Source organism: Diadema antillarum, unplaced genomic scaffold (genome assembly GCF_040938485.1).
Source record: "Diadema antillarum isolate AM-2024a unplaced genomic scaffold, OU_Dant_1.0 seq00000136_RagTag, whole genome shotgun sequence".
NCBI lineage: Eukaryota > Metazoa > Echinodermata > Echinoidea > Diadematoida > Diadematidae > Diadema > Diadema antillarum.
Window position 1 is genome coordinate 334816 of NW_027271213.1, and position 27725 is coordinate 362540.

At 37.9% G+C, this 27725-nt stretch overlaps 1 protein-coding gene across 1 annotated transcript in view; it reads left to right on the top strand.

The window, feature by feature from the left end:
* The window catches only part of LOC139727611 (phospholipid-transporting ATPase IF-like), a 99878-nt gene that overhangs the window by 39773 nt on the left and 32380 nt on the right, over positions 1-27725 (top strand). The window contains exons 5-18 of the mRNA XM_071638592.1: positions 7529-7636; positions 9335-9463; positions 10715-10869; positions 11770-11834; positions 13336-13417; positions 14277-14427; positions 15808-15889; positions 16763-16821; positions 18887-19084; positions 22584-22756; positions 24382-24524; positions 25098-25201; positions 25765-25878; positions 26926-27048. Of these exons, the coding sequence (XP_071494693.1) occupies positions 7529-7636; positions 9335-9463; positions 10715-10869; positions 11770-11834; positions 13336-13417; positions 14277-14427; positions 15808-15889; positions 16763-16821; positions 18887-19084; positions 22584-22756; positions 24382-24524; positions 25098-25201; positions 25765-25878; positions 26926-27048 (1686 nt within the window). The remainder of the gene's footprint in view (positions 1-7528; positions 7637-9334; positions 9464-10714; positions 10870-11769; positions 11835-13335; positions 13418-14276; positions 14428-15807; positions 15890-16762; positions 16822-18886; positions 19085-22583; positions 22757-24381; positions 24525-25097; positions 25202-25764; positions 25879-26925; positions 27049-27725) is intronic.

Sequence of the window (27725 nt, forward strand, 5' to 3'; positions counted from 1 at the left end):
GTTTTGCTACTCCATGCCGCTCAGGACTGTCCTGGAATATGCATGCATCATCTGGGATCCATTCACCCAGGTGAAACATCATGAAGTTTGGAATGATCCAGAGAAGATATGCACTCTTTAGCTGCAATGACCATCATATGCAAAACAAGCAGTGTTACAGCCACACTTGAAAAACAAAACAAAGCAAAACAAAACAAAACTACAATGGCAATTCCTGTAAGAAAGTACTGCTCAGGCAAATTCAGCGATGATGTTCTGCATCAAGAACCCCACAATATCCACTCCGCAGGAAGTTGTGGCTCTATTGCTGCATTCTTCAAAAAGGGCAAATGACTAAAAATGTCAGGCATCATTTGCAAGAACACAAAGTAGGCCTACTCCCAAAAAAGGTGACGGCTACTCTCGGCCACTGTCTCTTGTATCTCTTTGAAACACTTCAGGAGAGAGATACTCAATATTCAGCTCTGTTATTAAAGGTACATATGTCTCTCTTTTTGTTTTTGCATTTGTTTGTTGTTTTTTGCTTCATATAGCTCTTTGGATACCTTCTTTAACCAATTAAGAAAAGGCTCCATGGCAGAATATTACAAGATTACACAGTATAATGAAGAAGAAGAAGAAGAAGAAGAAGAAGAAGAAGAAGAAGAAGAAGAAAAAGAAGAAGAAGAAGAAGAAGAAGAAGAAGGAGAATAGGAAACGAGATCTGCTGTCAATGATGCAGAGCCAATACCAATCAGTTCCATGGCAGATCTTAGTCGGCACTGCAAAGGTTTGGATGTCTCTCTCTGTTGACAAAGGATATTCTAAAGCTCCAAGTAAGTCCATGGGGTGGTTTACATTGTCTGGGCATAGAGGGTTGGGTTGGGTATATGAGGATATGATGCTTTGTTATAACAATTAGGTTTGAGATATCTATTTTTTATGTTTGTTTTGACCATCCCGCATGGATCTCCAACGAAAAGGAATGATAATGTGTTAGACCCAGCCGCCACCATGTTTTTTCAATAGATTTTGATATTACAGTGTATTTATAGTTGAGAAAAAAAAGTAACCGCTCATTGTCCTAGATGGAAGTCAAAATGTGTGGAATACTCTGCATACAATTTTGGACACACACACACACACTCACACACACACAAAATGAATTTTTTTAAATATAATTATTATTTCATAAGCAGCTGGCCATTACAAACCAATGAGACCAGACATCAACATTCTTACATTTTGATGCATATCTTTCAATATCCTCCAGAGGTCAGAGGATCATCGCTAATGTTCATGTGAAATGAGTACACGCCTTTTGAATTGCTCACTTTTATTGCTATAGAAATACACAATATGTGCATCATGTCAATCATTAAATATTGTATCAGTTTCATTTTCAGTCTTGGATTATTTTTTCTATGTACAAATAAAATCGTGGCAAAGTAAACAACTTTCACATCAAAATGTAAACGAGAATACTAAAAAAGAAATAGATGTAATAACGTGCAAGGCAAATACCAGGCCTACATCATCTTAAGGTATACAGGTGTAGGAAATCACCTTATTGATAAACAATTTACTTGACTGGGATAGCGATCACTGAACAATATTGTTTCTTAAAACTCTCTCTTCTTTTCAACAAGTGGAATAAAACACATGCACATACCGGGGCATCAGTTTGGAGGAGGGGTGGGGTGGTGGCAGGGATAGTTGACCCCCACCCCATTAAATTCTGAGATGAGGACTATGTTTTGTTGTTGTTAGTTTTTGTTGTTGTTTTTTGTTTTTTGCTTTTTAGACAGAAAACTGCCCAAGTTTTTCACTTTAAGTGTGCATCGGATTGTTAAAATTTAATTCTGAAATGCAAAATCTCCCTTCTTTGAGAGGGGATATCTCCTTTCGATAGACTCCTTCCCCCTGCTTGGTTCCTTCCACAGATATAACATACTTTGGGGAATGATAATTTCCCTTATTCTATGAAAAATGTTTTAAGAGATATTTTTATTTGAATTCCAAAGATGAAAAGGCTTTCCTATATATGCACGATTGTTCATTTTGGAGGGCAAGAGGCATTTGCCCCGCCTCCCGAGAAAATATGGGAGGGGGAATGGTGGGGACATAAAACTTTGCCTCCAAGTATTTTCTGAGATTGAGATTTTTTTTCTTCACTTTTTTTTGACAGAAAATGAATTGTCACTGAACATTTCAGCTGTTGTATGCACCAGATTAAAAGGCATAATCTCCTTTGCATACCCCCTCCCCCACACTATCTTTCGTTATGTCCCCTTCCATATACGCTCAGTGCTTTTGTCCCATTTTTGTTCTATATCATCACAAAGTATGTACTAGATCTTTAGTTTCAGTTCCGACATATTAAAGAAAATCCCTCTTGTTGGAGGGGGTAGTGTATCTTTCAATTAACAATCCCTCCTCGGTTTCTACCCTTAGATTTGGTACACTCCTTTTACTAATAATTTCCCAAATATTCCATCATAAATGTGTATACTAGATTTTTTTTTTTTTACATTTCTATTCTTACTGCAAAGGCTCCCTCGCATGGGAAGGATTGGGGGACAGCCCCTTTCATACCCTCCTCTCGCTGTATCAACCTCTCCTCCATGCATTGATTATGGCTACACATTTGGGTATGGACTTTTTTTTTTCAAAATGGTAGTTCAACCAAGAGTGGCACGAAATCATTGAATTGCAAACAAAAGAATGCAAAAGCTCCATAATGTGGGAGGGGGATACCTCCACCCACATCCTTCTGTCGATTGGTCTTCCTCCATAGATGGCTGACTTACTACACCTTTTTGATACAAATTTCGAGGTATTCCTTCAAAAGTGCCTGTGTGCCAGGTCGTTGAATCTCATTTCTCAAAATACAAGAGCTCTGTCGAATGGGAGTGGAATACCCTACCCTCGCCAACGCTGCGCTTGCTGGGTTCCCATCCATATAGACTTGGTACACCTTGGTGATCCATAATTTTCCAAATATTCCCCAAAACGTATGCATCAGATTCTTAAAAAAAAAAAAAAAAACTTCGTCTTTGGGAGGAGGGTAGGTGAGATGCGCCCACACCCCATCAACTTCCGTATAAGTGATGACGCACACATTAGACAAGAGCTACACTGAATCACTGATTTCAGGTCTAAACCTGCAAAAATCCAATCCCCCACCCACATCCTCCCCTCCCCCTCCGCTTCATTCCTTTGCACCATGAACTTATGCTTTTACATGTTTTCCAAGTTCCTCCCCCACGTGAAAACAGATCGACACCCCTTGCTCTGTGCACATACCCGACTTAGATAATTACCTGAAAAGTTCTGCGGAATGAGTAGCCACTTTTTTTGGTAACAGAAATGAATGGTTTGTAAGCCCTACATTATAAACAATTATTAACTATTAACTATCGCAATATCAATATTAACATCCTCACATTTCATTCGAGGTATTTGACCTTGTGTGATTTTCATAGGTGAACGGTAATGGCTCGTTAATAAACAGGGCCTATGAGTGCTCTCTAAAACATCATCATGTTTACCATTGATGATGCCAAACTATTCTGATACTTTGAGGTCATTGACCTCTCGAGATCATCAGAGGTCAAAGGCAGAAACTCGTCTGTGTGCCTTGGAATATGAAGACGATGTCATTGTACACAGATATGCTTGTTTTGTACATCTTTACCATGTTTGACCTTTCACCAATGATGTCATACTTCAATATTCTGATATTCTGAGGTCATTGACCTCTCAAGGTCATCAGAGGTCAAAGGTAGAAACCTGTCAGCTCTTTAGAATATGAAGACAATTTCATTGTAAGACAGATATGCTTGTTTTGTACATCTTAACAATGGTTACCATTAACCAATGACATCACAGATCAATATACCATTTTGAGGTCATTGACCTCCAAAGGTCATCAGAGGTCAAAGGTTAAACCTGTCAATGCTCTGTGGAATCAGTAAATGGTTTCCCTGAAGTATAGATGCATGTTTAGTGAATCATAACCACATATATCATTCACAAATGTCTAAAAACATCGATATTTTGATATTTAAAGTTCATTGACCTCTGGAGGTCATCAGAGGTCAAAGGTAAAAACCTGTCAGTGCTCTGTTGAATCTGGAAATGATTTCTCTGTGGTATAAATGCATGTTTAGTGCAACATAACCACATATATCATTTGCAAATGTCTAAAAACATCGATTTTCTGATATCTAAAGTACATTGACCTCTGGAGGTCATCAGAGGTCAAATCAGACTTACCTCCCGATCTTAAAATAAATCTTATGGTATGTACTAACACTGGTGAAAGTTTCATGCTTTAGTCAAATTTTGCACAATTCACGTGATTTTGAGGGCTTATCTGCTCTACTACAGTGGCTCAATGACATCACACATTTGTCATAATTGCTTTTAGACTATGGGGGGGGGGGGGCAGATGTACTGTCCAACTGGGCGGGCCCTCGAAGGTTATCTTGCCTGAAAGCTGCTTAAAATTTCAGTAGGTGTGTGGGTGTAGGCCCTACTTGTTTATAGTATTCAGGATATATAGAATTTATACAAGACACTACTATCAATACTTTGTACATGTATACTGTTATACCAATAATCTAGTGGATTATTACCTCCGCCAAGGGAGGAGGTTATGTTTTCGTTTCCGTTGGTTTGTTCGTTAGTTAGTTCGTTAGTTCGTTTGTCCGTGTGCAAAATAACTCAAAAAGTAGTTAACGGATTGGGATGAAACTTGCAGGAAAGGTTGAGAATGACACAAGTAACAAACGATTAACTTTTGGTAGTGATCCGAGAATTTTTGGGGAATTTATGAAGGATTTTTGTTATTTTGGCAGGTAGGGTCAATGAACTTGGGAGTTCAGGCTGCGCGTATTTGAGGTTTGCATGCGAGCACTAGAGCGCGTGCTCTAGTTTCTGCTAGGGTGAGACGCGCTGTGCAGCTGAGGATTTATGATGTAACAAAGGCTTCTATATTGGGAAATTGGGCGGCTTTCAGCACACAGTGCAGTACGTATGGGTGGAAATCACTGAAGAACAAGATCAGTGTGGGTGGAAATGGGCTGCATGCTTGGCGGAGGTCTGCGCTCTCAAAGTGCTTCTGTAGTTTAATAGGGAAAGGCACCTTCCAGTCAGGGAGATGGCACCTCCCTGTACCAATACAGGATGTGGTTTATATCATGCTGGGAAATTCCCACTGTTATGTGTGTGATCCGCTGTGCATGCCACAACTGGCCATTAGTAGCTGATCATGGAATTTTTATTTATGTCTAGATCACACATTGCGCCCTTATTGAAATTGTGGTCTGAATCGTGGAGAAATTGTGGTGACCTTGTTGGATCTCGAGGTCATTTCAATCTCGTTGATCATAGACAATTTTTGAACCGTCCAAATTGTCCGAAACTATACATTTGTGAATTATTTCTTGAATTACAATCCATTGTTAAAGGTGAACTAAATCCAACATAGAGTGGATATGCACTTTGATTTAATTCCTTCAGTGAAGTAAGCACACATGTGTATCGATGATCCTTAAAGACTTTTGTGCGATGTAAAGATTACTACATGGAAAAAAATTAAAGGGCACCAAATGTAAATGGAAGTGCTGATTACAGGCAATTTATTGCATAAAAGTGTATACTTTAGAAATGAACCTTTAAAATTAATTAAGATTTGAAGATTATGACCTTAGTGATTACCACTTGCTGAGGTGCCGTTAAATATCTGTTCAGTTGACGCTGAATGCTCTAACTGACAGTGACATAAGAGCATGCCCTTTAATGGAAGAATCACAGTGTATTGTTTGTAGTTAATGGGAGGTTGGGATTCATTAGTTCAGTGCAAGGTAAGTCTGCATAGACTAGAAGGCGACACCTGCAGGCTTTGTGTTGTGCTTGGATACGATAACTTTTCGAGGTGAAATAGCAACATTGTTATTAGCAGCTCCAAGGATGGCTGCATTACCCCCCCCCCCCCCCAGCCCAAAGGAAAGTTCCACGTTTTTCTTGAAAGGGACTATGCCGTGCAAAATATGCATGTTGACTTGTATTGATTCATAATACCCTGATCATCACTTATGTGGCAAAAAAGTAGATTTTTTCCTTTGTCAGCTGAGAAGCAGAAAGGCGTTATCGTGTTCTGAGATTTGAGCAGAAATAAAAACAAAACAATCGATTTTCATGAAATGAAAGGGGTATGTAATCAAAGAGAGTAGATTTATAAGCAATATTCCAAATATAGGATAAAATATAGTGCCCTTGAGGTTTGACATTTTACTGAAAATGAACATAATTTAAAATTGACACCATAATGCAGAGGAGATCAAGCTCTACAACATGATACCAATGACTCAATATCCCCCCCCCCCTTCCCCAAATTGCGATAAAGCCCTTCTGCTTCTCAGCCGATAATTCTGAGGCACTATTTTTGTTCTAATTACCAGAAACTACCTGTGTAGTTCAGGGTGTTCCGTCCCATGATGTAGGAATAAATTCAATTCATTTGCTTGGATATATGCCCCCCCCCCCCAAAAAAAAAAAAAAAAAAACCAAAAACCCTCCAGACCAACATTGTACCAGTGACATCATCTGTCAATCATTGCTAAAATTCTATTATGATTGACAAAAAAAAACTACCAAAAACCAACCAAACAACATTGGAATGCAACTTCCCCTTGGTCGGGCATAACTTGCATGTTTTCCTATATGAAATGTCATCTAATACTAGTAGTACAACGTGCATAATTCGCTTTACGCAGTTCTTTAATAATTTATATGAAATGCCACTTGGCAACGTCACCCTTATGGATAAAAAATTAAAAGTTAAAAGGGGTATGTATGGTCCTGATTTGTGGGCTTTATATTGCAGGAGTCTTAGAATGCCAAAATAAAGCAAACATCTATAATATTAAGCCTCTCAGCTTGTGTAACCAGTAGTACTCACTTAAAGTAGGTAGTACTATTTAGGCGAGAAAAGGGAGATAAGAACCGAGTAATGTTTATCTTTGATAGGGCCCACAGGAGCTAGTTACAGTTTCATAGTTAATGACACTGGAGGATTTTGAATCAAATATGGCACGTGATGTAAAGCTTTGACAATTATCAAGCCAATGCAGGGTTTTGTTGATGTGTAAACACAGCCACAGTACTGGCAGAATGTAAACAGGTTGAATGGAGCAAGTACAGTACAGGCATACACGCACTTTCGTGTAACATTTTGTGTACATTACATTTTGAAGTCAAGTAATGATCCGACCATGATATCCAGTGTTAATTTGGTTCTCATGCAGGATAAGGCATTGCTGTTGAAGATGCATGAATGAAGAACAACGAAATATATTTAATATTGGGGTTTTGAAAATGCAAATGTGAGTACTGCTTACTTTTTGTACCCCTTTTAACCATATAAGTGCAACTGTATGAATTTAATGTTACATATGATGACCTTGTGTGATTCCATGGTAATTTTGATTCAAACCTATACTGTTCCAATATCACCCATCATCTCTGTTGGTATCATTTGCAGGGCTACGAAGACTGGTTACGACACAAGGCGGACAACGAAGTGAACAAGCGGGCGACAGTCGTCGTACGTGATGGCATGCCAGAGAAAGTAAAATCGAGGGATGTCAGGGTGAGTGAAAGGCGATGAACTCGTCCGCCTACCAGCTCCTTTTTTATGTGTTGTTCATTTTTATGCGTTTATCGATATTAAATTCACCGTGTGCATCATGCGGTTTCACCATGAAGAAAGATGATGGTAAAGGCATGTTAAAGGTCCTGTTTACCTTTGGGAGCAATGATTTTAAAAATGTTCAAAATATCATATTTGATGCATATGTGTACGTCAGTTGTATCACAAAACATCCTACCATATAAATTTTTGCAATAAAGCCTAAAATATAAGGAGATAACAGTGTTTTTCTCAATAAACCATAGCTGTAGATGGTTTAGTCTGGAAATATTCTTGATTATAACTATTGTTCACATTTTGTGTATTTAACAATACTTAACATTGATTATACGGATTCAAATTTTTACAGTGGTTGTTTCTATCCCTAACTCACATTTTAGAACTATTTTAAAGCACTAATGCTAGGTTTTTGTTTCATCTGCAAATGGTAAATTATGCCTTTAAAGGTTTGCGTGTTACATCCTGTGTCAGTATGAATTGGGACGTGTCATATCTTTATATTCAATGGACATTAATCCGAGAAGAGCTTTCTAAAGAAAATGGAGCCTAATTCTTAATGTGTCATGAAAAAATGAGTTCAAGGCATGCCAACTCCAGTTACACCATGAAAAATATGATGGTATTGAAAAGTTCAGGATTGGTTTACATGTTACAGTACATTAACATCCTGTATATCAGAATGAATTTGGATGTGTTGCATCTTATGGGGATCAATCCCAAAAGAGCTTCCCATAGGGAATATGATCTTGGGTACATTTATGACATTTACTCCTGCGACAATTGCTCTGGTCTTATTTTCTCTTAGGGCTTACGGTTTAATAGGGTTAGAGTTGTGATAGCATGTTAGGTTTAGTTTTATGTGAGGATTAGGATTACGGTTAGGGTTATGTCTGTGTAAAGTAGAATTTATGTTTGGCTTTAATAGAGAGCAGATATTTCGTGGGAGTAGTTGTTGCAGGACTGGAGCAAAATATTGTGGAACCTATGGACTTATTCATAATGTGTGATGAGAAATGAGTTCCAGACATGTTGTCAACTCCAAAGAGGCTTTCAGGTATACAAAGTTATGAAGTCATCAAAACTCTTCTAATCTATTCATTAAACTTGTACACTCTAAATGTGCTAGGTTGGAATTTATGGTGCACTACATGGCACATGTAATAATTTTCCTATATGTGCTGTATGCAATCATCAATTGTTCATGCATGAACAACATTTTGTCTGAAGACAATTTTTCTTTGCACCAGGGATGAGAGAGTTACAAGTCTAATCTGATTTCAGATATTTTTACTCTGCCCAAATCCACTTTTCATACCTTTTTTGCAATTCAAATGCATGCTAAATATTCACAGTTCAATGCACTTCATTCCCCCCATAAGTTTCAGATTTGTCAGACTTTTTCCTTTCCTGCAAGGTTTCCCACACCCCTGTTGCACTAAACTCCTTACTGTTTTACTATAACTTCTTGAGGACCAGTGTGATAACACATGGGAAAGTTTGTAAAATTGAACGACTGTCAATTGTTTTGATGATGAATGCTACAAATGTGTACAATTACATACATTTCCTCACATGTGCGTGTATATTTCTAGTGGCTGTATTTGTTTCCCCTTTGTTCTCAATGATAAATGCCATCAGGTCGGTGATATCGTGAAGGTAAACAATAATGACGAGATACCCTGTGATATGATGCTGCTGTCGTCAGTGCGGGAAGATGGCGACTGTCATGTGACCACGGCCAATCTCGACGGAGAAACTAACCTGAAGGTCAGTGTTGTAACTCGTCCTTGCTTGGAAGACGTGGCCTTGGTGTCAGCGCTTCTCCCATCACTTCACTGTGGTGTGATGCTTATCTGATAGAGTATCTACTAAGATAATCTCCAGTATTCAAGTGGTATTCTATCCCCTGAGTGCTGATTATTGCATATTTCAACCCTCCCATTGTAAAAGTCCTTCACAAAGAGAAGACAAAGATGAAGAATGCATTATTTCTTCATTCTGAGCTGTGAAACAGCCAAATTAGTTGAGTGTGTTTCCAGCTCACGTTGATTTCAATATCAAAGATTGATTCAAATCAGATGGACATAAATGGTAATTGAAGGTTTGTCAGATATAGGAAATTGTCATCCCTTGAAAGAATTGATGGAAAGCTCTGCGTGATTGGTTGTCATGACAGCCAGTTTGTGTATAGGAGTTACTGGTTTTAATAGCCTTGTCGCATTTTCGTGCAAGAGTATGTGGGTGAATCAACAACAAGGTGTGCTCACTCTGCATGGTGTGTAGGTCTCAAATCTAACTGTTTAAATTAAAAGCCATTGTGTCTGTCTACTTTAAGTTTCACATGGATGATTTTGCATCTACTTTGAGAGATCCTATATGATGTACATGTACCTCCTTTGGTTCATCGCCAGGTGACAGGCAATAGGTCGGTAAATGATATCGCCTAGGCATACCACACCCCAACAAAAGAACACAGGACACAGTTAGCCCGTCGAGGATGGGCTAATTTTGCTATAACACGCATTTCCCATAGACACCTGCTGGAGTATACTCGGGGCTCATCCTCAACGGGTGAACGACCTGATAGCTTGAGGATTTATAGGTGGCCTGATTCATTTACTGCCCACCGGGGTACATTCATAAACTATGAATAGCGCCAGTCAGTGAATATACGTGCAATCGAATGTACGATCATCTGTAATGATCAAGTCCCAGTTGAGGTTCTTGGGCTGTGTGTGTGCTTTCATAAAGATTGGTGATAAAGCTGTACACAGTCAAATATGGGTATTCTCTCGAATGCAGTGTGTATCCGAGCCAGGCCAGCCTTCCCACTTCATGGTATCCTCATGCTATTAGGTCTTCTATAGCTGATTATTTGTAGCCATGTCAGCACAGTCGCACACTTACTTGACCTATCCCACGTGCAGTGTATGGTCAAACTCTCTTTGATGTTTAAGCTAGTTGCTCTGTGTTCAGAGTAGAAACTATGTTTTTTGCCCTCCACATTTCCTTCTGCAGATATTTCGCTCCCTGCCCGACACAGCCATCTTGCAGAACGAGGAGAGTCTGAATGCTCTGTCGGCCAAGGTCGAGTGCCAGCAGCCAATCACAGACCTCTACCGGTTTGTGGGGAGGATAACGTTTTACCAACATACCAATGTGCCTGTTACAAAGTAAGCATTTGTGAGATTTCAGTGCTTTGCCAGTAATTCAGAATTTTCACCCATCTATGAAGATTGTAGATGATCAAAGATAATGCTTGGTGTGTATACTGACATAGTCTTGTTACAAACACAAGGTACACACATACATTTAAAGCTTGTACATTGGACTATGGGGGTTTCATACCAGGCTTGTTAGACTATGCATGGAAAGATCACTGGATGAAGACGAATACACTGACTTATTGACTATCAAACAACAAAAAACCTTTTTCATTTATTGAAAAGACTGAGAATTTGTGATGGGTTTGGAAAAGTATCAATACACTGGGTAGTGTACAGACTTCTTTACTCTGTGGTCAGTGTACTAGTGACCTCTTCACTTTGCCTGCTCTCACAGGGCATGGATCTACTGAATCAACATACAATGTATATTTGTAGCAGTTTAAACAGTGAGGCCTCAGTGTATATATGTCAACACACACAGTGACACCTGATTTGTGCTAGATTCAAAATAAGTTGTTATCAGACCTACAATATCTGTACAATGGTATTGTGTCAGGTCAAGGTTTAGAAATCTATTCAGAGTCACATGCCTAAGTGAATTTCAGTAGATAGACAGGACAGATATTGTTTTGTAATGACTGGAAGCATATTGAATTGAAACCTCTTTGGAGAAATTCCTCAAAAAGATTTGACCTGAAAATTAGGTCATAATTTCTGCTCATATGCATCGAAGTTCGACACATACTGCAGAAGAGGACTAGTCAAATTCACAAGGTTTGACCTACACGGTGGATGCTCTGAAATGTATTTCTGATTGATGCCGCAGATATTGCCTTTGTACTTAAAGTTATCCTCTAGGCTCATTTTTCTTTGAGATCACTTAACTTTTCTTTCTTTGCTCAACAGGCCTTTAAATGCAGAAAATGTCTTACTACGTGGATGCCGCCTTAAAAATACAGAATATGTGTACGGTAAGTACAATGTGTCAAAGGATTGAATAGGAATCTGGAGGCTTTCTCCATGTCTTGTAGTAAATATTGGTGATATGTAGTCCTTTTGTAGCCTTCATGATTGCTTCTTGATGACTTTCAGAACTTTTTTCAAAAGTTGTCAGCTAAGACATGACGTGAAGCCTGAGGATAGTGTTTGACTGCAAGAAAGAAAGTATTCTGACAGAGCTTCCTTTTTTTGTTTTTTACCAAGTGGTTGAGTAATGAATATTCACATGCTTTTTTGCTAGCTAATTCTTATGAAATTGAAAACTTGGTAATGACTACAGTTGTATATTATATATGTGACAGGGCATCACAAAACAGCGAAAAAAAAATCACAAAACCAACAAAGTCGCACGGCCCGATATTATGAATGTGAAGACTCGAAATAGGTGACATTAGTTAATGTAGTCAATCTTTAGTTTTTTTATTTTTTGAAAAATTGTGCTTTTGCTGTTTTTCTACAATACTTTTTTTTTTAATTTAAACAGAATGTGTTGGAGGTCCCTCTCCTTCCTTGTCAACCCTTTGCACACACTTCACTTTTAACTCGCATAACTTTTGAAAGGATGGTGCTACTGCTTTAAAAGTTAGTACTAGTCATGAATAGAATGTGCTAAGAGAGTTTGCAAAATTTCAGCCAAATGTGATAATCCCTTCACTGTGGTTGCTATGAAGTTTTACATCCTGTTTTTTGTCCCATTTTTTTTTAGCAGAGGGCACAGCATGGTGAGATTTGATAAACATTTGAATTGACCCAATATTTCAGAGCTCTTTTCTCAGTAAACACATTTCCAGAGTGTTGACTTTCTTTCCATTATTTACATAGGTTAAGAAAACCCATTTGTATCGAGTTATAAATCATTTTTAAGCTTAGAGTTTGCTATTTCAAATCTGCACTTAACTAGAAATCCATTTGTGGGGACTTTTAGTGTTTCTGTGATGCAGGGTCTAATTTATTCTCGAGAGTGCCAATTGAACACAGAACTGGATATATACAGTAGCAACGATCAAATCACATGTCAATCCTTTCCTTGAAAAGAAAAAAAAAGAAGAAAAAATGCTGTGCCAATGGTTTGATTGCCAAAATGTTATTTCCCCGAGAGATTTGCAAAAATCTTGACCAAACCCTACAAGTAAGCATCTCATGATATCCTGTTTTTCTCATGATAATCAATGAAAAGCAGAGTGTTGAGGAAAAGCACTTCATACAGTTCCTCTTTAACTATGCAAATAACAGCACTTCATGAGTTAACCAGCCCCAAGAAGGAGATACAGGTACATTTATACACTGTATGTGTGTGTGTGTGTGTGTTTTATATATTTATTTATTGTTTTTGATGTCTTATTTGTGTGCCTCTTTTTTGATCTGGATTTTAGTAACTTGATTGAAGACAGCAGTACGGACAGTAGTACAAGTTGGGATGGGATTTCTCACTTGGATTTCGTGTAACATGTGTTTGTTTTTTTCTTTCAACAGGCTGTGCTGTTTACACAGGCGAAGAAACCAAAATGGCCTTAAACTCAAAGACAAAGGGACAGAAGTTTTCCTGCGTAGAAACGTAAATATTTCACCACCAAATATGTCTGTTCACATTAGTGAAAGTACCAAAAATAGGTAGTAATGATGATCTTTCTCTAATACTTTCATCCTCTGTGCCTATCGCTATGCAGCGTGTAGTACCATGATATTTGCTACAAGTAAGATTCAGAAATAAATGTCATACTTATAAAAGGATTGTGTATGATAGTAGTAAATGTCATATGTTAATTATGAAGTCCATTACTTTATTGTTAATTAATCTATAGTTTATTCTAGGTAGTCCTGTGTGCAGTCATTTATTTAATCCATTGTTACACCATTGTTCAAAGATGTGTATTCTGAATTTGAAACAAACTGTACTCCTTAGAATTCTCTGCTTTGCTTGTAATAGCTTCAGATATCTTCCAAATGCTATCAAATATCTGGGTAAAAAAAACCCCTAAACAAATTGTTAATCTATTCCACAAAATATGTTGCTTGCTTATTTACCCCTTAAGCATATTTCTCCAGTATTTTCACAAGGAGAAACATATCATTTTGTATGAATTAAAATTTTATAAGCTGTAGTATACTCTGAGGTATAGTCATGAATTGATTCATTAATACATACAGTTGTATGTATACATGATTATATCAATGCATGATATGTATTGAACCTGTTGGACCTATGTCTTCACAATAAGAAGAAATATGTTCAATGGCTTTTCATTTTTTTTTTTAAACTCAGCTAATTATATGAATAACTTCAAATCAATTGATAGAATTCATATTGATTCAGTAGCTAGATAATATGATTTCATGCTAGCAAAATTTGCAGTGCATCCGTGTACTACATGTATGTGATACATTTTTGTTTTCTTTCCATTTTTTATTGGCAGAATTATGAACTACTATCTTCTCTTCATGTTAGCAGTACTAGTTTTTCAGATTTCTCTCTGTACGGGTCTAAAGTACTACTACAACGCAAGGCCTTATGTTCCACACTCATGGTACTTCTATGAAGTAGCAAAGGCGGACTATAATGTCACGGTAGGTCCTTTATACAATCTTTCTTTCTTTGGAAGTTCATGGAATTTGTGTTACGTGCAAAGTGACAATCAAATTTCGTGACGAGGGACAATGTTGTTATTACTGTGCTTTGTTCCTCTTCAAGTGGTAGTTTGGTTGTAGTTGTGGTCACACGCACGTAATCATTCAAGACAAAGGTTTTTTTTACAGGTGTCATACTTTATAGGGATCATAATATCTCACATAAGCCCTTTCTCCTCTCTCTGTTTCATTCTCTATCATTTATTACATTCCTTTAGAAGGTCTGCATTCCGTGAAAACTGGAGGTGTGAAAAAACAAAAACACAACAAATGCAATTATTGCGTGCGAAATGTGCTATGCATGAACATCAACACAAACCCCCAACACTATAATGCCTACTACGCCGCTGTGTTAATCAGGTACTGAGATGATGTAGACTTACGCCTACCTTTCTCACTGTATGCAATGCCGATGCAATGCGATGTTTCCTTGGAGGGCACACAAACACTTGTATTTAACTAATCGTTCTATGAACTTCCAGGGGGGCGTTTCATCAACGAGTTCGTCGGAGTTTTCACCGACAAATTTGCTATCAGCCAATCAGACCAAGGATTTCATTAGCTTTTGACAGTTGTCAGTATAAATCCTTGCGTCTGATTGGCTGATAGCAAATTCGTCGGTGAAAACTCCGACGAACTCGTTGATGAAACGCCCCCCAGATGTTGCATTTTAGAAAGGAATACTTTTGAGTCATCAAAAGTTCATGCAAATTAAGTGAATGAAAAATGAGCAAAGAGAATGCGATTCTGTTGGGATTTTGTCAAGTTTATGTAAGCGTCTGACCATACAAACATTGAGAATTAAGAAGTTTCTAGAATGAACACCGTAATAGGGTTTTCCATAGCTCAGTTGGTAAGAGCGCAGGTCTAGCAATCCGAAGGTCTCTGGTTCAAGTCCTGATGGAATCCCGTTTTACTTGCTTATTTTTCACTCAAATTATTTATCTTTCTGGTCAGTTTCCCTTTGTTTTGCATTTGTTGAGAATTAAATGAGTTATAATTTTAGGCTCTGTAGAGGATCTAAAGGTTTCCTCAAGGAACCCAGCAGAGAGAGTCTTGGGAAAAACTGTGATGGCAGCTTCATGTAATGATGTTTAAAAATGTCCCAAACTTTAACCCGTTGAGGATAAGTCCAGGGTATACTCGGGCAGGGATCTATGGGAAAATGCATGTTGTGGCAAAATCAGCCCGTCCTCAATGGGTTAAAAAGATCAAGATAACATTGTGATTGTCAAGTAAACAGTCATCACCAAACTGGATTAGGGAAATGTATGAATTGTCTTGACTTTACTCTCTCGCTTTTTCTGTCTTTGATTGCAGTTCCTGCAGGTTATGGAGGACTTTTTGTCTTTCCTTGTCCTCTACAACTACATCATTCCAATCTCATTATACGTCACCATTGGTAAGCAGTTTGTATTTCCGTATTCAGATGTGTAGTTTTTCATTTCGTATGGTCATATCTTTGGAAGATATGAAGTCAGCCTGTACATTGAGTAGCTTTATGACATGTTACAATTCAGCTCATTTCAAACTTTTTTTTTTTAAATTAAGAATTGATCTGTTAACTCTTACTAGTATTGTTTATTGTTTCTGAAAATTGTTTGACAATTGTTCTACAATAGAATAGCAAAGATGTCAAGTATAATTTAATCTTTGATATGTAATAGTACATCATAATGCCTACCCAAAAGTCTCAGGTTGGAACCAATTTACTAGTAGGCCAGAAATGTATGTTTTGGGTAAGCAAAGTCCTTCATTGATTAATGGTACATGTATTTTCTGAAAGAACAACTTTCTAAAACTTGACATCACAAAATAGTGAAGAAATTCTGTTTTGCACATTGTTTGTAGAACCATATTTGAAGTTTTAATCATTTTCCTCAATTTTCTACCCATGTTGTGCTGGAAAGTGTGCATAACACTTTAACGAAACATAGCAAAGCAGGCATTTGTGGCATTGATGCTTTACAGTGATCATGAAGAGAATATTTCAAACCTTTTGTGTATGCCAAATTGTAAGATAATCTTTTAATCCCTTTACAGTGGTTGTTAAAGTTTATTTTGTATAACTATTGAAATGTTCACTTGAATTAATTCAGTGTTAATGACTTTACCCATGTACAATGTAGTACACTAATTTGACACAGTCATGTCTTTGATTGTGGAGAGTGATTTACCATGTATAAAGGATGACTCCTAATGGCAATGTATATCAGAATATCATTTGTATAATCTGTGAGTAAATTGTTTGTTTGTTTGGTTTCCATCCTTGCAGAAATGCAGAAGTTTTTGGGTTCTATCTACCTTGGCTGGGACCTTGAAATGTATGATGAGGTGAGAATTGTGCAATTATGTCAACTCCCACACTCTTTGATGCAAAATATCGTGGAATCTTAAAGATAAATATTTCATTGTTGATGACAGTGACAACTCATGAAGGTTTACCAGAGCCATAAATTCAAGGTCACTTGGTAATTTTTATTTTCCCCAATGACAAAGTATTGAAGATCAGTACATGTAACATCACCACTACAGTTGTAGAAAAAGAAACAGGAGCAGATTGAATTTTTTGGGTAATGCAAGGGTTGATTGTAATTTATATTTGTACATTTTGTATTTTGTCTCTGCACTGAAGGTTGCCAGAGAATTTTGTTGTTGTTGTCTTTCTACCACACAGATCTTGTTATCATGATTTTAAGTGAAAACCAAGATTTATTCAGTGATTTTTTTTTTGTGCTAAATCTCTGTAGGTCAAAGTTAAGATTCACAGTACTTTTCAAGATCATAGGTCAAGATTAAAAGTCATCAAAATTTGGTTGAAATGTCTCTTTTTTGGCCATGAATTCCACTCTGTACATTTTTTGCGGGGGGGGGGGGTGGGGGATACCACATAGTTGCTACACTAATGCTATAATGGGAGAGCAAAATGTGAAATGTACAGTAGTCTACAAATAGACTTGTATGCCATGTGAGGGTGGAGTGTTTACTAGCAAACAGTGCATGTGACCAAGTTTTACAGCATGTGAGATGTACAGTGCCTTGACCATGGATTTTTTTTTCCTTTAGACAATAGCCTTGACCAATTTCTCTCTATTGACAATATAGCAACCCACTTCCTTCCTTGTTGTTTCCGTACCTGCTCCATGTGATGATGTCAACAAACTTTGTTAGGACAAGTTTACAAATACGATCAGTTTTTAAATTTTCTGTTTCATTTAGATGGTCCTTCAGAAAAATGATACAAAAAAAAAAAAAAATCATACATGCTGTGATCACTTCTCTTCTGGTTGACCAACTTCTCTCTATTGACAATATAGCAACCCACATCCTTCCTTGTTGTTTCCGTACCTGCTCCATGTGATGATGTCAACAAACTTTGTTAGGACAAGTTTACAAATACTATCAGTTTTGAAATTTTCTGTTTCATTTAGATGGTCCTTCAGAAAAATGATACCAAAAAAAAAAAAATCATACATGCTGTGATCACTTCTCTTCTGGTTAAAGTTAGCTTGTCAAAACCCCTTAGAAGATCAGATAGTGCTGCTGAATATAGGCTCTCCAGCCATCTTCTTAGTTGGAAAATGAAACAAACAACAACAAATAAACAAACTTGTATCACTTGGTATTTTCATCTATGCAAAGACGACATGAGATTATCTGATCGAAAATAATCCTCTTGGGATTAAAGTTTGTGTGATCTGTTACTTAAATAAAAGAGGAAAAGGATGCCTCTCTAGATATCAGCCCTCATGTGACATTCTTTCATTCCCTTTCTTTCACTTTTGTTTTTATTTCTTGATGGGAATTGGCATAAGACCAAGGAAGTAGTTTTTCTCAGGCGTGTATGCAGTATGCCAGATCTCGTGTTGTCCCTTCAGATATCGATTTTTTCCCTGTCACTCACGAAATTTGTGAAAAATTAGGCTCGTTAAATATATGGCATATACAGTACCTCAAGTATCATCTAAGACTATCGTTCGCATTTAAACCTGGTCAGCGGTTCTAAAAACAAAGAATATGGAAACAAAAAATCACAACGTCCATGACTTTATGAAAGTTTTCCTCCAAAGTTTCTCAGAAGCTGACCATTAACCTTGACCCCTGACTGACACACACACTTACACACACACACACACATGAGGTTTATTAAGGCTCTCTCGTCCCAGAACCAAAGATATGCTGGATTCACAGATATAAGCCAGACAGGCCAGACAAGTGAACCAATCGTAGGGAAAGAGTCTGTGGTCATACAGTGTACTAGACATGTGCAGAAAAAATCTATGATATTATGTGTATCATATGGCTTGAATCGCACAGAAATTAACCATACTTTCAAAAGAAAAAGAAAAGAGATTCGTTCGCCTCCTGAATTTGTTTGAACTCTGGCGCCCTCACACAGGCAGCCAACGAGGTCGCCAAGGCCAACACTTCCGACCTGAACGAGGAGCTGGGCCAGGTGGAGTACATGTTCACCGACAAGACGGGCACGCTGACGGAAAACGAGATGAAGTTCAGGCAGTGTTCCATCAACGGCGTCAAGTACGTCGAGAAGAAGGACTGCTCCCTCGAGCCGGCAGACAGCGAGTCCTATGATGAGGTATGTACTAGACACGGAAGCCCTGTTTTAACCCGTTGAAGACTAGTCCCGAGTATAGTCGGGCAGGTGTCTATGGGAAATGCGCGTTATAGCAAAATCAGCCCATCCTTAATAGGTTAACAGGGCCTTTCAAATTATTAGAGTTACTTCGACAATGTCCGGGGTAACTTCCGGGTAATCTTTTTTCACCCTGCCTGTTGAAACGGTACCTACAGAATGTTTCTCAAAGGTTGTTGCGGAAACTTTTGCCAATTCTATCCTAGCAAGCTAAGGTAAATACCCCGACATCACACTGACATTGCCGCAACATTACCCCAACAAGCCTTCCATTAGAATGCAACCAGCTAACATTTCTGTGATACACTCAACACGCATGTGCAACATTGCAGACAGAGAATGATTGACACGCCGTGTGCCGATCACGTGCATGGATTGTAACCACTGATCTCTACAAGTGTATGTTGTTGAGGTCAGTGACTTTAACCACGTTTTGTATGCATGCACAGTCTAGAACAATAGGCGGTGCTGGCTGGTTGGCAGGATAGTTGCATCAGTGGACACATTCCCTTCATGGAAACCTACCTGGGGCCCGTTGCATAAAAGTTACAATTATGGTAACTTTGCCATCCAATGGTAAGTACCATGGCAACAATCCTCAACAGCCAATCAAAATCAAGAATTCCATGGAAGTTACCATTGGATGGCAAAGTTACCATAATAGTATTAAACTTTTATGCAACGGGCCACTGGAGAAGGTTTTCAGTGTGTGTCTGTTAAAACGGTACCCCTCACTCTCTCCTACAGTTTCGTTGCCCGAGGCAAAGAATTTTGTTCTCCGAACGTTGTTGCAACGTTTTCACAGTAAGGTCTTCCAGAACAGGACTTGAGAATACTACCTCAGAGAGAGACAGAGAGAGAGAGAGACAGAGAGAGAGAGGAAGGGGGAGGGAGAGAGGAGAGAAAAAGGAAGGAACTACAGATATGTACGTCATTACTCCATGAAGCTGTGGAATTCTACAGTATGTCCCAAAAAAAATTACAACGGGGCCCTCCGCAATGATATCTTTAAAAATAGTGAATCATCTAAATACAAATTCAGGGTATGAAACTATAACTCATTGCCCACATCTTACAGAAAACCCCATTCGATTTGCTTCAGTGGTCAAAGAAAAATGAGGAATTTTGTAGAGGATGTCGGGAATCTCTTCTGTCCAAATTCTGTCTATTATTCACACACAAGAGCATTGAATTGCTAAAATTGGAAGAATCAGACTCATGACATGCTTTACAACAATCCACATTTTCGCTGTGCAAAATAGAGCTAAGATGTTATATTTCAAGACCCTGAAGTAGCACTTAGACAGGTCGATCATATTGGGTGTTATCAATTCGAAAATCTAATTGTAATTTTTGGGGCAACTTACTGCAGTACATCCCCAAAAAATTACAATCAGATTTTTGCATTGGTAACACCCAGTTTGATTAATTTTTTTAAATGCTACTTCAGGGTCTTAAAATATGACATTTTAGCTCTATTTTGCGGAAAACCCCATTCAATTTGGTTAAGCGGTCACAGAGAAATGTGGATTGTTATAGTAAAGCATGTCATGAGTCTGATTCTTCCAATTTTAGCAATTCAATGCTCTTGTGTGTGAATAATAGACAGATTTTGGACGGAAGAGATTCCCGACATCTACAAAATTCTGTATTTCTCTTTGACCACTGAAGCAAATCAAATGGGGTTTTTGTAAGATGTGGGCAATGAGTTACTGTTTCATACCCTGAATTTGTATTTAGATTGATGCAATATTTTTAAAGATGTCATTGCGGAGGGCCCCATTGTAATTTCTTTTTGGGACATACTGTAATGTGCATGACACAAATGCAGCAGCACATGTTAAGCTTTTCAAAGTCATGTAACTTTTTATAAAAGCGTTTGTGCTAGAAATGCAGTACAACAAAGCTTGTAATTTTAGTGCAGCAAAGTTGTGCAGAAAATTTCAAGCTTTGCTGTGATGTAAAATTTCATGACAAAGCTGTGGCTATGACTCTTTCAACGTAATGTGGTATATTACGATATATCGATCAGTTTGTCTGTGGGTTGCGCATTTTAGCAAAATATGCAAAGTTGGAAAGAGCTGCCAACTGAGTTGGGCTTGCAAACATTGCCCACATAGAGTTAACATGATTCCTCTACTACAGTTGCCTTCATGTACACTGTTGTGGTGATGTCTAGATCCAGGGCATGGAATTAGTGAAATTACATTCTTGCTTGTAGTAAAATGAAAGGTTAAAAAAAGTGCAGGGTATTATTTCAATATGTATGCATTTGATCAAAAAAAGAAAGAAAGAGAAATATTTCAAAATATTATAGCACAGTGTGTTATTCAAAATGGTTCTCTTAAAGTCCGTCATACAGTTGACACCTATTAAATTCTGGTGGCCTTTCAATATATTTGTGCATGCCAGTCATATTGAGTCTGTCAATCAGTAGAGATTGTATCTCCTGCAAGTGTAGTGTAAACACACAGAGCAAAGGGATGGATGACAGTTTAGTGACAGCTATTAAAGGTCAGAAAGTGTGAAGATATTGCAGATAAGGAAATGATATGAAAGTTACAACTTCCTCTGAGATGGCAGTCCACACTGTATGAAGCTGTGTACATTTGTATGTACAAAGTTTGAGCACCTAGAGAAAAAAAAAAGATATAGAAAGTAATAGTATGTAATGAAGCAACAATATTGTTTTGCTACGTCATCTTGAACATTTATGAATGCTCAAAAATGACTAACATACCTATAAAACAGAACCTTAATTGATCAGTGTGTCACGAGGGGGGGGGGGGGCAGCAGCAAAGTGCTAATTTACTGGTATGTACAACCCTTTCTGCACGAGAGAACAACACTCACGCACGAATGTACTAATATGCATAAAACTTTTTTACCCTGGTTCTACTATCATTGTTCAATATCTAAAACAACAACGAAAAGTCATACCTTGATACATAAATGAAAAAGAGACTGCACAAATTGTTCGTCATGTAATTCCACAAGGAGTCATACAAACAAATTAGTGTACAGATGTGCACATAATTGGTAAAAGTGAACAGTATTTTTTTTTATGATAAAGTATCGTAATGCCATCAAATTTACAACAGTATAGCTGTTGCAGCAACACTCTATTCAGTATTTTATACAGAAAGCTTTGGTTTTCGGAGTTACGTGTATTTTGAATTGTTTCCATGGTGAAATTTAAGTATGCACTGAAATCTTACCCGTAGTATACCCATTAACTGGTTTTTACTTTCCTTTCTCAAGCCACATGATATAATAATGTGTTGTTCTTCCGTGCTTTCCTAAGCTATACAATACATCATTAACAACAACAAATTTTGTTGTTTTGCTGTACCTTAATTCCCACGCAACAGGATACATCTTGTGTTGTGACAAGCAGTATGATTTTTGAGTATCTTTTGCTTTTTTTTTTTGTCGCGTGCAGTTTGACAAGGACCAGTTCCTTTTGGCGATGGCGCTGTGTCATACTGTGCATGTCAGCAACGAGGGCGCCCCAAAGGGAGGCAGGGTCATGAACGGCAACGTTGGAGAAGACCGGGTGCTCAAATACGAGGCCTCCTCGCCTGACGAGAAGGCACTCGTTGAAGCAGCAAGCCAGTGAGTGATAGTTTTGTCTCCCTTGAATAACTGATTATGCTACAACCTTATCTGTGCTCAGTATGAAAGGACAAGTCTACTTTTAAAGGGATGGTGTAGTTTTAGTTGAGATGGGGATTCAGGTTTTAGCTTCTTTTTTTTTATAGATAATTAGAAACCACTTATATGTTATGAAATATTGAAGAGCATACAATTCTAAGAGGAATTCAAGGTTTGTTTAATAAAAATTGGCTTTGAAATGGCCAAAATATGCAAAAACAAAGAGTTATGATAAGGGAGGGGGTGGGTCTCATGTTATATTAGGACCACTTTGTTTTACAATGTTTTTGCATATATATCTCGGCCATTTCAAAACCAATTTTCACCAAATAAACTTTGAATTTCTCTTAGAATTGTATGCTCTCTAATATATAATATGAGTGGCTTCTTATTATCTTGCAAAAAGCTATAACCTCAATCCCCATCTCAACCAAAACTACATGTATACCATCTCTTTGATGTGGATTGAGTGAATGCATCAGTATGAATAGAATACATCAGTGAAAGTTTGAGGAAAAAACTATCTATTCAATGTTATAAAGTTTTGAAGTTTCAGTTCCACCATTGCTGGATGAGAAGACTACTACAGTTTGTGATGTCGAATGCGTAGAACAACCTAAAGAAAATATAAAGAAAATTCCACATTTTTTTCCCCCCTTAAACACATTCCCTCGACTTCTTGTGTTAAGGATATGTTAAGGGTATATTATTTCCCTTTGCCTTCTGAAATGGGCAAGTCAGTTGCTCTTTTATTGTGTGAGAAAAGTGAAAATATGTTTAGTTTTCTTCAAATATATTTTCTTAATAATTATCATTCTATGCATGTGACATCACAAACTGTAGTAGTCTTCTCATCCAGCGATAGTGGCAGTGAAACTTCACAAATTTATAACTCTTGAATGGATCGTCTTATTTTGCTGCATCGTACTGATATTGCTGCATTCACTCAATCCATACAAGGTGAATTTGTCCTTAAATTTTTTTTTGTCTCTACCATTTTCTAAAGTTTCTTTTGTAGCGTTAGCGGAATCTCTTTTATTGTTTCTCTGTAGTCCTCATATCCTTCTCTTTTTCCTAAACTTACGTATGCAGTAAATCTTTCTATTTTGTTTGTAAATTGTTAGTTTCTGCTTTCTAGTCCTTCGTCTGGCCCTACCTTCCCTTTGTTGTCGGAATCTCCCATTTGAATCTCTCCTTTTCTTTGACTGTCTAGACCAAAATTGTTTTTAAGGTAACAATTGTGAAAATACTTTGCTGTACTACAAGTTTGATTCACACTTTTCATGTGCCATGCTATACAACTCAGTCATGCAGTCTGAAGAAGTTACACAATGGCATTTTGTTTGACAATGATCGTTCAAATGCTAATTGTTTTATGGTGTTTTTATAGTAGTGTTACTCTTTAAAAACACCACAAAACAATTAGCATTTGAATGTGTTGGGTGTATGTTTAAGATAAAAAGTGTTTCAGTTACAATTCTACCAAGCCAAAAAACTTGGAGCATGAATCTCTTTTGAGGGGGATCACAAATCCCACAGATCTTCACCTTTCCTCTCCTGTGATCTCATGGCATCTTGATCGATAGATTCGGCACAGTGTTTCTTGGAGGAACCCAGGAATACCTGGATGTCAAGCACAAAGGGAGCATTCTCAGGTATCAGATCCTCAATGTCCTGGAGTTTGACCCGACCCGGAAGTGCATGAGCATTATCTTAAAAACCCCAAATGGTGAGAAAATATCCGGATCGTAGTGGTCGATTTTCAACCTCTTCTCAAGAGACAATAGTGTATGCTTTGTAGTTGGTAATCAGGGGTCGAAGTTACATATACCATCATTTATTTTGATGCAAGTTTAAAATATATCATCTGCATTTGCTGTTATCTTATCTGGATGTAAGAAATTTAATTGACAAAGTATGGAAGGGAATCAATAGTAGGTTGAGAATTCTGAATGCTGACAGTCCCAAGTTCGTGAACATCGTATTGTGTCACTGTATCAGTGCATAGATCCATACACTGCTAGTGTGCACCTGCATTCATGCTCAGTCTCTGCATATGTTGAGGTAACCTGTGTGTTTTTTGTCCAACTACCCAAAGTGGCATTTACCTGACCCCAAGAATAGTATCGTTGTGTATTTTTGTTAGTTTTAATGTTATTGTCTTTAAAATTTGATTGATGTTATATCTGCCATCATTGAGTGTACATTATTCTAATTTACCAGTTTACTGCTTTGTCTTTATGTGTGTGTGTGTGTTTATGTGTGGGATTGTTGTTGCTGTTGTTGTTTACTGTGCTCACAGGAGAGAATTTGCTCCTCTGCAAAGGGGCGGAGTCAACAATCCTACGGAAGAGCATCAGTGGGCAGAAGGAGGTTACTGACCAACACGTCAGCGACTACGCCATGGTGAGAAAAAGATTTAAAGCATTCTCAGTACTCATGGAATTACTGGATATTGCCTTGTCCCTCAGTTGGAAATGCCCTTTTTGGTTAAAACTAGGCATTACACAGATATTTTTCAGTTTGATGTAAGGTAAATCTTCACGAGCAAAATGGACATCTTGTGAGCTATGGGCAGAATTTGGCTTTATCATGGGAGACTCAAGCCCTTTTCATTTGCAGTTACTAGGGGACGAGTTTATCACGTAAAAGAAACCTTAAATCGGGGTATTCTGATGTAAATTTGATACTGTCCCGTTTGACACCATTTCTCATCGAGTTCAGAAATCTGCTCCTGTTCAAAGTGTGTCAAATCCTTTCTGAGTTTGATAATTATGCTTTGTGCAAATCTGGTTTTAGTGCCAAGTTGTATATTGTAGTCTCAAGAACTGCTTTACAACCTTATGTAATGCAAACGTTTATAGACACATGAGTTTTGTCAAGTGAAGTACCGTTGAGTGAGTTTCTTGCGATGAACCTCTCAATTGCATCTCATTTTTTTCTTTTTTTTAAACAATGTCATTATCCAGCTGGGACTGCGAACACTATGCTACGGTCAGAGGAAGCTCAGTGAGGAAACCTATGCCATGCTCGAAGAAAAGCTGAGAGAAGCGGCCACGGCACTGAACAACCGGGAAGAAAAGGTCAGGGGTCAACTGCTGTTCTCACATTTTCGGGCAATTTTTCTAACCCGCACAAGTAAATGCTGTTATAGTATAGGATCTCCCGACCTCCTCATTAGTATTATATCTAGTTGTGTGAGATGTATACATCTTAGATTTTATGTGCTGACAACAGATGTGAATGTGGAGAATTGATTTAAAAAAAAGGAGCAATTGACAAAAGTGTTAATTTGTTGTTACACTGTACATGTAACTGTTGTAGTCGGTTTGAATCCCACCACTGCCGCTGTGGTGAGTTGCTTTTGATGTGTGTTGTATATTGTGCAGTTTACAAAGCACACTCACATAAGCAGAAATGATAAATTCAATGGACAGATATGAAGAATAAGTCTACATCTTTGCAAGATCTTTATAGCGCAAACCAATAACCGCGCTGCTTTGCATAGTGTGCGTATACACATTAATATAGTTCTACCTAATGGCATAATTTTGAATACAGTGTATAAGGTGGCAACATCACAGCAGTAACTGCCAATGGCAGTGTCCGTGAATGAAGGTGTCATACTCAAGTAAGCGCTGGATCCACCAGAGGGGCATTTCATCATTGAAGCATTTGTCAGATATATTTTTTCTGACAAATTATTATATGCTATTGAAATCCTTGCATCTGATTGGCTGAGAGCAAATTTGTCAGAGAGAAAAAAAAAAATCTGACAAAACACTTGATGAAATGCCTCCCAGGTGTCAGTTTGATAGTACAGGGTATTAGCCATGTGATAGCTTGTGCTGTGTAGCAAATATCACATATTCAGAATCCATTACAGTGAAACTGCTGAAGCAGTCTTTTGTCTAAAGTGGCTGCCTGCGTAAATCTGGTGCTCGGTCATCAATTCCTTCTCTTGTTGATGACAAAATTGTGTATTTTTTTTTTTTGAGAGAGAGACATTTCTCTTATAACTACATTATTGAATGAATATCTTAGGTCATGAATGCGTTGTGCAATTCTATTTGACAGTCCTTAAACTTGAGAGTCAAATAAATCCTTTCTTGTCCTTTGTTTGTCTGAAGATGAATGATGCTTTCAGCGCCATTGAACGGGACCTCCATCTTTTGGGAGCTACTGGTGTAGAGGACAGGTTGCAGGATCAGGTTGCCGAGACGATGGAAGCGCTACGCGAAGCCGGTATCAAGGTACACATACATAAATGAACAGGACTCGGGAATCATTTAAAAGCTGACTAGTTTTATTTCAATTTTGCCTCTCCTATAATACATAAAAGTACATGTACAATACCCCAGGAGGTACTGTATACGCTGTTTTCACAACTTAGGAGGTCATAGACATTTTGTGTGAGATGTCATTTTCCCGGTTGACGCTGACGCTAATGTAAATGCACCATCATTCAAGCGCATCAAGACATTTTCTTTTGTTGTTAAATTCATGATCCAACTGCGATTCGCGAAACTCACGAAAATTAAACCTTCGCGAAAATAAGAGCTTATGCAGTATCTGAAGATACATGCACAGGTGTGTGTACAATCAACTAGTGAATGTAACTTAATCTGATAATCTCAGGATTATTTTTCTGAGTGATATTTCCATTTGTATTATATTATATGATCCACACTTATCACATTTAGAAGAGCCTTGGAAATAGTTTTTCAGGGATTCTTGATGTATATCTTGGAAGAACTGTCTTGATGTTGTTGAATGATGTGGCATCACTGTGACATGTGATGTGATGGGGTCTAGGGCAATTACCCCCTGGGCAATTACCCCGGACCCTTCCCCTTCCCCTAACCCTAATCCTAATCCTGAACCTAATCCTAACCCTAATCCTAACCCTAACCCAAACTCTATGCCCTAA